The following is a 12,615-nucleotide window of genomic DNA, read 5'->3' as shown; positions in this document are numbered from 1 at the left end:
ACTGGAAATAAGTTTTAATGAAGAACATTTAACAGCACACAGTATGACAGCACAATCACTTACAGAGTTTGGCAGTTTTCATGTTCATTCTTCATCTAAATTTAAACAATATTCCTTCTTAAAATACACTTTTTAGTTAACATATTTCTCCACAATTTGAAAATTGTATAACATAGGCAAGATATGCATATTTCTCATACATAACAATGATGTTGAACATCCCTGATTAAAGTGCAAACCTCAACTCAGCTTTAACCATGAAGCAGCAACCACCAACTCCATAACTGAATCAATTTTCTATATGAAAGTGTCACTCAAGCAGCAGAAGAAACGAGAAGATAGCTAAGCAGTGGTTGCCACCTGCTGGAAAGTTTGTATTACAATACATTAATTTTCCACATAATATACACGCAGCTCCCTAATATAGCATAGAAAGGTTTTTGCATGATGTTCTTTTCCTTGTATATTTTTCTCTTCCTTGTATATTTTTCTCGGTGTTAACCAAATAAATGCAGAAACTAGCTTGACCCTTAAAAACCCAGCAAACATTTTTTGCTTTAAGTTCTAATGGAAAAAAAGTTTCAATCTAACCTAACTCTAGATCAGTGTTAATGAATTCTTGCCCTAAACTATTTATTAGTCCAACAGATACTTCTGGTGTGTCTATTTTCATGTAGTATTTTCTCTTCAACCCCCACTCGTGTCCCCCCTCCCCCTAAAAAAATTATTTGTTGGCTTTCCTTTGCAAAGTGAAACAGTGTTTCAAGGGTTTGGAGCGTTTGATCCTCAAAGGAATCGTTTTAAAGCTGGATGATGTCTTGGAGATTAAACAGGCAGGATTCAGGAAAGGACATAACAGCTGTGATCAAATCTTGGCCTTGACCATCTTTCTCTAAAATCATTTTTAACAAAATCTAAAGATAGGAGCAGTCTTCCTGGAATTGACTGCCGCTTATGACACGGTTTGGCACAGAGGCCTCCTGTGTAAACTCTCACGAGTTGCCCCGCATTGGGTGGTCAAAGTAGTAGATCTCTTCCTCCAAAACAGGTGGTTCAGAGTACACCTAGGCAACCACTGCAGTTCCTGGAAGTGTCAGATTAATGATCTTTCTCAAGGTTCAGTTCCTTCACCAATACTATTTAACGTGTACATCAATGACTTGCCAGCAACACTCTCACGCAAGTTTATCTTTGCTGATGATATCTGCTGCAGTTACCAAGCTCAGGTCTTCTCAGAAATTGACAACATCCTGAATGATATGAAGCTCATGGCAGACTACCGTAGTCAATGACGCCTGCAGCCGAGCTTTTCCAAGACAGTTTCTAGCATATTTCCTCTGCACAATGCAAGCGCAAGCCACGAGTTAAAAACTATCTGCCCAGAAGGTTTTGACCTGCCAAGGCACTTGTGGTCATCCCTGAACTGGTTTAGAACAGGACAGGGCAATTGTGCGGTGAATCTCTTCAAATGGGATTTCTCTAATGACCTGCGATGTAGATGCAGTCAACTTCAGACCGTGTTGCATATCCTTGATGAGTGCCCACTGAGTAGTTATCAGTGGTTCACAGTCAAGCTGGAAGGGCATATTGAGTGGGGTCCCACAGGGATCAGTTCTGGATCCTAAATCATCAATGAAGATATTGAACAGTTCAGGGTGGGCATACTACGGCCCACAGGCCGGATCCGGCCCCTCAGGGCTTTGGATCCGGCCCGCGGGATTGCCCCCTGTGGCGCCGCGGGCCCCACACCAGTCTCAGAAGCGGCTGGCACCACTTCCCTACAGCCCCCAGGCAGGGGGGCAGAGGGCTCCGTGCGTTGCCCTTGCCTCCAGGCACCACCCCCCGCAGCTCACATTGGCCGGGAACAGGGAATCGCGGCCAATGGGAGTTTCGGGGGAGATACCTGGAGGCACGGCAAGGGCAGCACACGCGGAGCGTCCCCCCCCCCCCAGGGGCCGCTGCGCTTTCTGAAGCAGCACGGCGTGCGGCCAGGGCAGGCATGCAGGGAGCCTGCCCTGGCCCCGGTGTGCGCTGCTGCCACCCCGGAGCCACTTTAGGTAAGTGGAGCCTGGCCAGAGCCCAAACCCTGCCTGCACCCCACCCCCCAACTCCCTGCCCACACCTCGCACCCCTCCTGCACCCCAACTCCCTGCCCGGATCCCCCTCATACACTCCATACCCCTCCTGCACCCTGCCCTGAGCCCCCTGCCACACCCTGTGCCCTTCCTGAACCCCAACCCCCTGCCTGCAGTCCACACCCCTCCTGCACCCCTACCCTGAACCCCCTCCTGCACTCAACCCCCTTCCCTGAACCCCATCATACACCCCTACCCCTCCTCTGCCCCAATCCCTTGCCCTGAGCCCCTTCCTGTACACCGCACCCCCTCCCATACCCCGCATTCCCTCACACACCCCAACCCCCTGCCCCGGCCCTGCCTACAATTTCCCCACCCAGGTGTGCCCCTCGGCCCAAAAAGTTTGCCCACCCCTGATTTAGATAATGGAATAGAGACTACGCTTATAAAGTTTGCGGACGATACCCAGCTAGGAGGGGTTGCAAATGCTTTGGAGGACAGGATTAAAATTCAGAATGTCTGGACAAACTGGAGAAATGCTCTGAGGTAAACAGGATGAAATTCCAGAAGGACAAATGCAAAGTACTCCACTTAGGAAAGACCAATCAGTTGCACACACACAAAATGGGAAATGATTGCCTAGGAAGGAGTACTACAGAAAGGGAACTGGGGGTCATAGTGGATCACAAGATAAATATGAGTGAACATGTAACACTGTTGCAAAAAAAGCAAACATCATTCTGGGATGCACTAGCAAGAGTGTTGTAGGCAAGACACGAGAAGTACCATATATACTCGTTCATAAGCTGAATTTTTTTTTAGTACCAAAGGGAAGCACCAGAGAAGGGGGCTGGCTTATGAATGGGTATAGAGAGGGAGAGGTGGGACACAGTCCGTCCCCGCAGCAGAGGGAGCAAAAAGAGGCAGCACAGCCAGAAGGGAAGAGGTGGGGCCAGAGTCTCTCCGTTTCTGGCCATGCTGCTCTCCCCCGAGCCTCCGAAGCAGCTGCAGCTCCGGGGCACGGCAGCCTGCAGCCATGCTACTCAGCCCCACCCCCACCCAAAGCAGGCTGCAGCCGCGCCACCAGGCCCAGCCCGCTGGAACATGCTGCGATCACGCTGCCCGGCCCAGCCCGCTGGAACATGCTGCGATCGTGCTGCCCGGTCTGGCCTGCTGGAACAGGTTGCGCCCGTGCTGCCCAGCCTGCCGGAGCAGCTCCAGCCAGATCAGAGATATCCTCCCCTGGCCCTCCCTAGATAAGGTGGGAAGGGATAGGCTGGACAGCCCGCGCCGCTTCTCGCCGCCCCCATTGGCCCAGGACGGCGAACCGCGGCCAGTGGGGGCCGTGATCGGCCGAACCTGCCGCGTCAGCAGGTAAATAAAATTGGCCCGGCCCACCAGGGTGCTTACCCTGGCGAGCCGCGTGCCGAACGTTGCCGACCCCTGTTATAGACTAACAGATGTATTGGAGCATAAGCTTTCGTGGGTAAATACCCAAAATTGTTCTTCTTAACTTCTGAGGATAGGACAAGCAGCAATGGGCTTAAATTGCAGCAAGAAAGGCTTAGGATGGACATTAGGAAAAACTGCCTGTCAAGGTGGTTAAGCACTGGCATAAATTACGTAGGCAGGTTGTGGAATCTCCATCACTGGAGATTTTTAAGAGCAGGTTAGATAAACACCTGTCAAACAGCTATCAAATGGCTAAGCACACTGTGCATATGCTGAAAGACCTGAAGCCCACCAAAAATCTTATCCATTGGATATTTGCATTTCCAACATATATAAACAGAATGTGGTGTTTAAATCTTCTCAATGGAGCCAGGTCCTGAGTGGTGTTTAGCACCATTCAGGATCAGCCTTTCTGAAAGACCAGTAGCAGGCTACAAAAATGCACTTCATCACTTTTTTCAAATCAGAATTTATCAAACTACTATAAACATACAGACAATAAGAAGTATTACAACTTATCATACCAGGGTGGTCAAGGAGTTTCTTTTCATATAGAGTCTCTCCAGGTACTGCAGACCCTCATCTTTCAATAATTCCAAAGGAAAATTATGCAGATTTCGGTAATTTAAGAACAAGTTCTTGTGCCTTTCCAGCTTTGCCTCAGAGATCGTTTTACAAAGTTCTGATGCCATTGTTGACTTTGTCCCAGGGTTCACATTAGAGCTCTACATCTTCTGAATGCACACCCATTTCTAAAGAGAAAGCAAGAAAAGGAAAATATTGTAGCAATGAGATACTCAATACAACTAACGTTAACAACATGGAGTACGGAACACAAGCCAAAATAGGGAAAGAACAGGCTGAAGACTATTTAGATAAGTTAGATATATTCAAGTTGGCAGGGCCTGATGAAATTCTTCCTACAGTACTTAAGGAACTACCTGAAGCAATCTCAGAATCATTAGCACTTATTGTCAAGAACTCATGGAGGTTGGGTGAGGTCCCAGAGGACTGGAGAAGGGCAAACAAACAAACATACCTAATTTTAAAAAGGGGAACAAAGAGCACCTGGGGAATTATAGACCTGTAAGCCTAACTTTGAGACCTGGAAAGATATTGGAACAAATTATTAAAGAATCAATTTGAAAGCAGCGAGGGGATAACAGAGTTAAAGTGAATAGCCAGCATAGATTTCTCAAGAACAAATCATGTCAATCCAACCGAATTTTCACTGACAGGGTTACTGCCTAGTGAATGTGGGAAAGAAGTAGATGTGATATAATTGGATTTTAGTAAGACTTTTGACACAGGGTACGTCTACCCAGCAACTAGACACTGCCGATTGGCCCGTGCCAGCCAACTGGGGCTTGTGGGGCTGTTCCATTACTGTGTAGGAGCCTGTGAGGTGGGAAGGTCCCTGAGTCCAGACTCCACACCGAGCCCAAGCCTACACTGGAATGAAACAGCCCTGCAGCCCAGGCCCCACGAGCCCGAGTTGGCCGGCATGGGCTAGCCACAGGATTTTCTTTGCTGTGTAGACATACCCACAGTCCCACATGACATTCTCATAAGCAAACTAAGGAAATGTGGTTTAGATGAAATAATTATAAAGTAGATGTAAAACTGGTTGAAAGACTGTACTCAAAGAGTAGTTATCAATGGTTTCTATCAAGTCGGCAGGGCATAGCTAGTGGGGTTCTGCAGGGGTCAGTTTTGAGTGTGGTACTAGTCAATATTTTCATTAATGATTTAGGATAATGGAGTAGAGCAGTGGTTCTCAAACTAGGGCCGCCGTTTGTTCAGGGAAAGCCCCTGGCGGGCCGGGCCAGTTTGTTTACCTGCCGCGCCCACAGGTTCGGCCGATCGCAGCTCCCACTGGCCGCGGTTCACCGCTCCAGGCCGATCGGAGCTGCGGGAAGCAGCAGCCAGTAAGTCCCTCGGCCCGCGCCGCTTCCCGCAGCTCCCATTGGCCTGGAGCAGCAAACCGCGACCACTGGGAGCTGCGATCGGACGAACCTGCGGACGCGGCAGGTAAACAAACCGGTCCAGCCTGCCAGGGGCTTTCCCTGAACAAGCGGAGGCCCTAGTTTGAGAACCACTGGAGTAGAGCGTATGCTTACAAAATTTGTGGATGGGGATGAATGAATGTATGGGGGATGGGAGGTGCTATATGGCCAGGTGGAGAGGATGAATGGGTCGGGGGGGAGAGGTGCTGCTTGGCCAGGTGGGAGGGGCAGGAGGTGCTGCATTTCTGGGGGGGGGGGGATGAATGGGAGTAGGAAAGCAAAGTTCTTCAGTTAGGAAGGGGAAATCAAATGCACAACTACAAAATGGGAAGTAACTGGGTAGATGTTAGTACTGCTGAAAAGGGTCAGAGGGTTATAGTACACACAAATTGAATATGAGTCAACAACATGATGCACTTGCAAAAAAGGCTAACATTCTGACATGTATTAGCAGGAGTGTTGTACGTAAGGCACAGAAGAGAACTGTCCCACACTACTTAGCACTGGTGAGGTATCAGCTGGAGTACTGTGTCCAATTCTGGGTGCCACATTTTAGGAAAGATGTAAAGAAATCGGAGAGTCCAGAGGAGAGCAACAAAAATGATAAAAGGTTTAAAAAACTTGACCTATGAGGAAAGGTTTAAAAAAAACAAAAACAAACAACAACAACTAGAAAATGAAGAGTGCTAAGGTAACAAAACTAAAAATCAATCTAAGCCTGAACTCACACAGACTTCATTTTACTTCTGCTGTATAGTGTTAAACAGAATTCTGTTTATGCTTCCGCCTACAGAGGGATACTACCTTTATAAATAAGAATTTGTTTAACAAAAAAACAGATATCAAGAGTATTGATTAGGAGCCTAGCACAGGAAGTCAATTCAACTGTCTATTTTGCCAATGTGCCAGGGACTTAGGCAGACAAGTTTACATCCATAATTAAAGAACAGACCAGGGAGCTAACAGCTCCTGTCTACCAACAATATTTTCTGTTTGCTCTCTTAACTTTTTCTTGATGGAGGCATTTTTAACCACGAGTAGTCCTGGAAGTTGACCAGCTACCCAAAAATCAATGTTAATCTTATCTATTGAACAGCAATTGTTGTAAATACAACCTTGTATCTCAGATAAGACTAAGACTCATTGTATCAGTTTCAGTAATGCTCTTGAGCTCCAGAACAAGCTTCACAAACAGTCCATATACTTCTGTAGAGTTAGATAACTATCTTCTTTGTAGGCCATTCAGAAATGCTAACCACAGCTCAGACATAACATCCCTCATACACTTCATTGCCCTTCACCTCCAAATCAGCAGACTGAGTTATGGTCAGGTCAGTTCCGAAAGAGTCATAACCTGTGTTCCCTGTAAGTTGTGTGCTTGCGTGGCTGCCCAGGAAACATTCAAATGCTGCCCAGCTGATAAGCAGAGCATGCACAGCCAGCAGCAGTGTTCAGGTGCCCCACCCACCACGTTGCTCTGTCATGCAGCTGCTCCTGGGACCCTATTGCTGGCTGGGGAGGGGGGGCGTGTACTGAGGTCAGGATGTCTCCCTACCCGCCCCCCCAGAACAGGAGACCAGGGGGACAGCCTGACTCAGGACTGGAGCTGCCGTGGTGAAGATTGAGTGAGGGCCTTTCTTAAAGGGAAAGTGCACTGTTTCTGAGATTTCCCCAACAGCCAGCTCACAGTCTCGGTCTCTCTCACTAACACCCACAGTCTGTGTATCTCACTAACACACACTGTCTCTTTCACACTCACCTCCCAACACATACTTGTATTATTATTGTTGTTGTTGTTACTTCTTGGTACTTCCTGCAATGCACATATATTCTCTGTAATTTTATTCTTTCCAAGTGTGTTATTTTAGTGTTTTGACTGGTCTATGCATTTCATAATTTTTATTTCTCTTACACTTAAATTTAATTCTTTGAGTAGTGAATTCTAAAATGCCTAACCTGTCCTGGCTGGAGTAATTATCGCTATGGTAACTTTTGTAAAAATATTTATTATAATCTAGGTTTTTTGTTTCTACTGGTGGTACACATCTGCACATATTTTGGTGCACACAACAAAATTTATTCTGCACATGGATGGAAAAATTTAGAGGGAACATTGGTCATAACTATTTTATGACTGTTCAGTTACCTGTAAGTAAGACAGCATCAGTACAATCCCAAGTGAGCCAGCATCCACATCAGAAACAGCATTACCATAATTGACAGTTCATCGTGGGCAGTCTTAGGGCACGTTTACACTGGCAGAGTTACAGCCCCAGGAGTTACAGCGCCGCTCAGAGCGTTGAAGGGAAACCACTGTTGTGTGTTCACACTGTCAACTGCCTGCGCAATAGTGTGCTCACACTTGCGGCACTTGTAGTGGTATTCGGAGCAGTGCACGCTGGCCAGCTATCCCTCTGCTGCTAAGAGTTGTGGGAAAGTGGAGGGGGTCGCAGGGCATCCTGGGTCCTGTCCCAATGCCCTGTGCTTTGCCTGCCAGCAATCCCTGTGCTTCCGTCCGCATTGGCGCCATCTTTCAATGGTTTGTGTACAACGCACCCTGCCCCTTCGGGCTGCAGGAATGGATCCTGAACTGTTGACCAGTATGCTGCTCGCTCTGACCAACACGTCATGAGTGGCAGTGAAGTTATTCCTTACACTGCAAAGGCAAGAGGAGTGTGATTTTGATCTCGCCACACGTAGTAGCTATGACACGAGATTGCTTGTGGTATTCATGGAGGTGCTGAGCACAGTGGAACATCGCTTTTGGGCTCAGGAAACAAGCACTGAGTGGTGGGATCACATCATGATGCACATCTGGGATGACGAGCAGTGGCTACAGAACTTTCGGACGAGGAAAGCCACATTCATGGGACTGTGTGATGAACTCACCCCAGCACTGCGGCGCAAGGACTCAATAATGAGAGTGGCTCTGTCGTTGGAGAAGTGCATGGCAATTGCACTGTGGAAGCTGGCTACTCCACACTGCTACCCATCGGTCGCTAACCAGTTCGGACTAAGAAAGCTAACCGTTGGACTCATGTTGACGGAAGTCTACAGGGCCATTAATCGCATCCTGCTCCAAAAAACTGTGACTCTGGGTAACGTACGTAACATTGTAGATGGCTTTGCACAAATGGGTTTCCCTAACTGCGGAGGGGCGATAGATGGCACGCACATTCCAATTCTGGCACCAGACCACCTAGCCACTGAGTACATTAATCGCAACGGGTATTTCTCAGTGGTTCTCCAGGTGCTTGTGGATCACCGTGGGCATTTCACAGACATTAACGCAGGCTGGTCTGGAAAGGTGCATGACGCATGCATCTTTCAGAACACTGGCTTGTTCAGGAAGCTACAAGCAGGGACTTTCTTCCCGAACCAGAAGATCACTATAGGGGAAGTCAAAATGCCCATTGTGATCCTGGGAGATCCTGCCTATCCCTTAATGCCGTGGCTTATCAGTTCAATAACAGGCTGAGCAAGTGCATAATGTCTGTTGAGTGTGCTTTTGATCATTCAAAAGCCCGCTAGCACTGCCTCTATGGGAAGCTGAACCTGGCCGATGACAGTATTCCTATGCTTATAGCCACGTGCTGTATGCTCCATAATATTTGTGAAGGGAAGGGTGAAAACTTCACTCAGGGCTGGACTCAGCACCTGGAGGCTGAACTTGAACAGCCAGAGACCAGGGCTATTAGAGGGGCGCAGCGTGGGGCCATAAGGATCAGGGAGGCCTTGAGGCAGCAATTTTAAGCTGAAAGCCACTAATATTTGTTGCTATGCTCGGGAGTGCAGTGCTTGTAATGCTAGGAGGTGACTGGTGCAGACAATGCAATATGTGGGTTTAACATAATTGTATGTTGCTTTGCAGGGCTCTTTTTGCTTTCAATTAATAGAATAAAGATGGCTTACAAACCAACACAAGTCTTTTATTAAAAAACAATAACCGGAGGAGAGAGTCAAACCAAAAAAAACCATCAGTCGTGAGGGGAATGGGGGAAGGGAAGGTCCCAGGGGGAGGCGGGGTCCTGGGATGGCTAAAGATTTGTATATGTCCAAGGATCATATCCAACCTCCTTTGGAGTACAATGCAGTGGGTATTGTACTTCAGCAGGGCCAAACTGCAGAGGGATGGGGGTTGAGTGCAGGGGGTAGTGGGAGGCCGCAGTGCTGGATTGTGAGGGGGAAGGAATAGAATGCCGCGGGTATAGATTGGAGCCAGGCGGCTGATAAGAGTGTGTTGGCGGTGTCTGGGGGGAGCATGGGAAAGAGTTTTGCAACAGCGGCTGTGGAGCTGTTCAGTTTGCAGAGCTAGTATTGCCTGGAGCGTGTCTGCTTGGCGCTCCATAACCTTTAAGAGCCGCTCCATGGCTTCATTCTGGCGTGCCGCGTTCTCCTTTCGGTCCCTCTTCTCACTGTCCCGCCACTCCTTCAATTCCTTTTTCTCACTGGTGGAGTGCATCATAACATCACACAGAAAGTCCTCATTAGTTCTTTCTAATTCTGCACAGCCATTCAGCTGCCAATAACAAAGAGGGAGGCTGGGCTCCCAAGGTCATCTCTGTGAAGTTTAAACGCAACATTTTACAGAAGCAGTATTGTCTGCAACGCAAAGAACACTGATTCAGTGATTTAAAACACAGCCAGTACTCACACACCTGCCACTAACTGGCTGACCCCAGGCAAGCACACATGAGCCACAAGATCCCCAAAATGGTGAGCAGCCGCAGGGGCAGGGTAAATCACTCTTCCCGGACCCTGCTATACACTGGGCACATGGCTCTTGGGGAGAGCCAGCACTGTGGGGGGTAGGGGAGGCCTGATAATCGTTCCTGTCCCCACATTTTCCAGAGAATGTGATCATTATGGAAGATATCTCGCTGCTGAGGGTGAGCAGGGAATCAAGGGACGGTCTTCTCCAAGACTGTGGCTTCCACCCTGGCCCCTATGCAGCTCACCTGTATGCAGCAATGGTCCGTCCCCGTCCCCACCCCAGGATGGCACAGTAGCGCAGGAAAGTTACCATTAATGGGGCAAGAAACAAAGCAGCTCTGTCAAAGAACCTGCGGCAGCGGATTGCCCAGTATCTCCACGAGAGTTCCTGGAGATCTCGGAGGGAGATTCCCATGAAGTGAGAGAGTCAATCAACAACCTACTCTGGTGCTCAGAATAGGTATGCGGTGGGAGACAAGCCTGCTTTCTACAACCCTCCTGCCCCCAACAACTCGCTTCAGTGATTGCCAAAATCCAATCCACTTACCAGGGGCCCCCTCTCCTGTTTGCACTTCGCCAACATCCGATAGCAGAGACTGACTAGCCTCCTCTGGGGTAGAAAAGAACTCCTGGCTGCATGCATCTCTGACCTCAGAGTCATTCTCTTCCTCTGGGTCCCCCTCCTCATCCAAGATTTCCTCCTTCTCCTGGCTCGGTCCACTTTCGACCACTGAAGTATCCACAGTGGCCTTCGCAGTGGAGGTGGAGTTGCTGCAGAGTATCGCGTCCAGCTCTTTGTAGAGCCGGCACAGCACCGGAGCAGCAGTTTGCATCTCACACCTTGTAGTAGGCATTCTGCAGGTTCTTCACTTTGACCATGAACTGCAATGTGTCCTGGTCATGGCCCCTTTCTGTCATGCATTGTGAAATCTGTCTGTAGGTATCATAATTCCTATGGCTGGAGCGCAGCTGGGACTGGACAGCCGCCTCTTCCCAAATGCTGATGAGGTCCAGCAGCTCGGCATTGCTCCAAGCAGGGGATCAGGCTATTACGTGGAGCAGGCATAGCCACCTGGAAAGATGTGCTGAGACCACTGCACGCATCACTGAGCAAACAGGAAGGGGACTTTCAAAATTCCAAAGGAATTTACTGGATGGGGATGACAGTTGGTCACCTGAGGACAGGGCAGTAGAGTTCAAACCGATGACCAGAGGCGAGAACAGTCATTGTGGGGCACCTCCCAGAGCCCAATCGCAGCGCTGTAATCGACCACGGTGTCTACACTGGCACCACAGCGCTGTAGCCCCGGCGCAGAAAGCTGTACGCCTCTCATTGGGGTGGTTTTTTTAAAGCGCTGCAACTGCACAGTTTCTTCGCACTAAGTGGCTTAGCAGTGCGTACACCTCAGGAGTTACAGTGCAGAAATCTGCTTTACTGTGCAGAAACTTGCCAGGGTAGACAGCGCCTTAGACAAATGAAAACAGACACAATTGCCCTGACCCCTAGAGATGGTCAGCAAGGCAACATATAAGGGAAGCTTACATTTCTAGTGCCCAGGCTTTCCCAGTTCAGTGGACAGATGGCTTCATTCTCCAGGACTCTAAACCAAGCATGTCTCATCAACATACATTTTTTTTCTCTTAAAAAAAGCTTAAAATGTAGTTGAGAGAATATTTATGAGTATTATTATAACATGTTCCCTGTTGCAAGACACAAACATTGAATGCTCACTATCAAAAGTAGCCATGACTGATGGAGAACAAAAAGGTTAATACACGTCTTAAATATCTCAGATTGTAGATTCCACTTTTCTACTATAGTATGTACATTTCTGAAAGCATGAATTGGCTTGGAATGTGGATTTCTTACTTACAAGCAACAAAGACACAAAAGCGTCAAAAATCTTTTGCAACATGCCATCCAGATGTTCTTTACTGAAAGCTGAAATTATGGAAAACTACACAACTCAGACGCCACATCCCCAATGGACCAAATGTAAACCTGGCATAAGCAGGCACAATGACTAGTGAATTCAATGGGAGTTTTGTGTACTTATGCCAGAGACGAGTTTGACCCACTGTTTGGGTTCCCACTTCCAAGGTCAACTACATACACTTTCCCACTCCCAGCAGCCAGATGGTTTATCACTAAATACCCCCTTTTCAAAGCACTGAGACTGAGTTCAGTAACTGATGGCATGAGAGCGCAGGCCACAGAGAAAGGGGTGGCTATTCCAGTCATACACGGAGGTTACGAGTGGGGTTCTGGAAAACCAGGAGCTGCAATATCACCGGAGAAAGGGGAGAATTAATGGGATAATGGGGAACTGGGGGCTGCTGTTTCACAGGGTGGGGGGAGTGGGTGTATG

The 12,615-nt window shown here is 48.2% G+C and overlaps 1 protein-coding gene across 1 annotated transcript in view; it reads right to left on the bottom strand.

Moving 5' to 3' along the window:
* The window catches only part of LRRC28 (leucine rich repeat containing 28), a gene marked incomplete in the record, with an annotated part of 70,383 nt that extends 66,084 nt beyond the window's left edge, over positions 1–4,299 (bottom strand). The window contains 1 exon segment of the mRNA XM_034783128.1: positions 4,052–4,299. Within this exon segment, the coding sequence (XP_034639019.1) occupies positions 4,052–4,219 (168 nt within the window).
* Between the last annotated feature and the right edge of the window lie 8,316 nt (positions 4,300–12,615).

The sequence above is a fragment of the Trachemys scripta genome, chromosome 10, assembly GCF_013100865.1.
Source record: "Trachemys scripta elegans isolate TJP31775 chromosome 10, CAS_Tse_1.0, whole genome shotgun sequence".
Taxonomy (NCBI): Eukaryota; Metazoa; Chordata; order Testudines; family Emydidae; genus Trachemys; species Trachemys scripta.
This window is presented reverse-complemented; position numbering and strand designations above follow the sequence as displayed.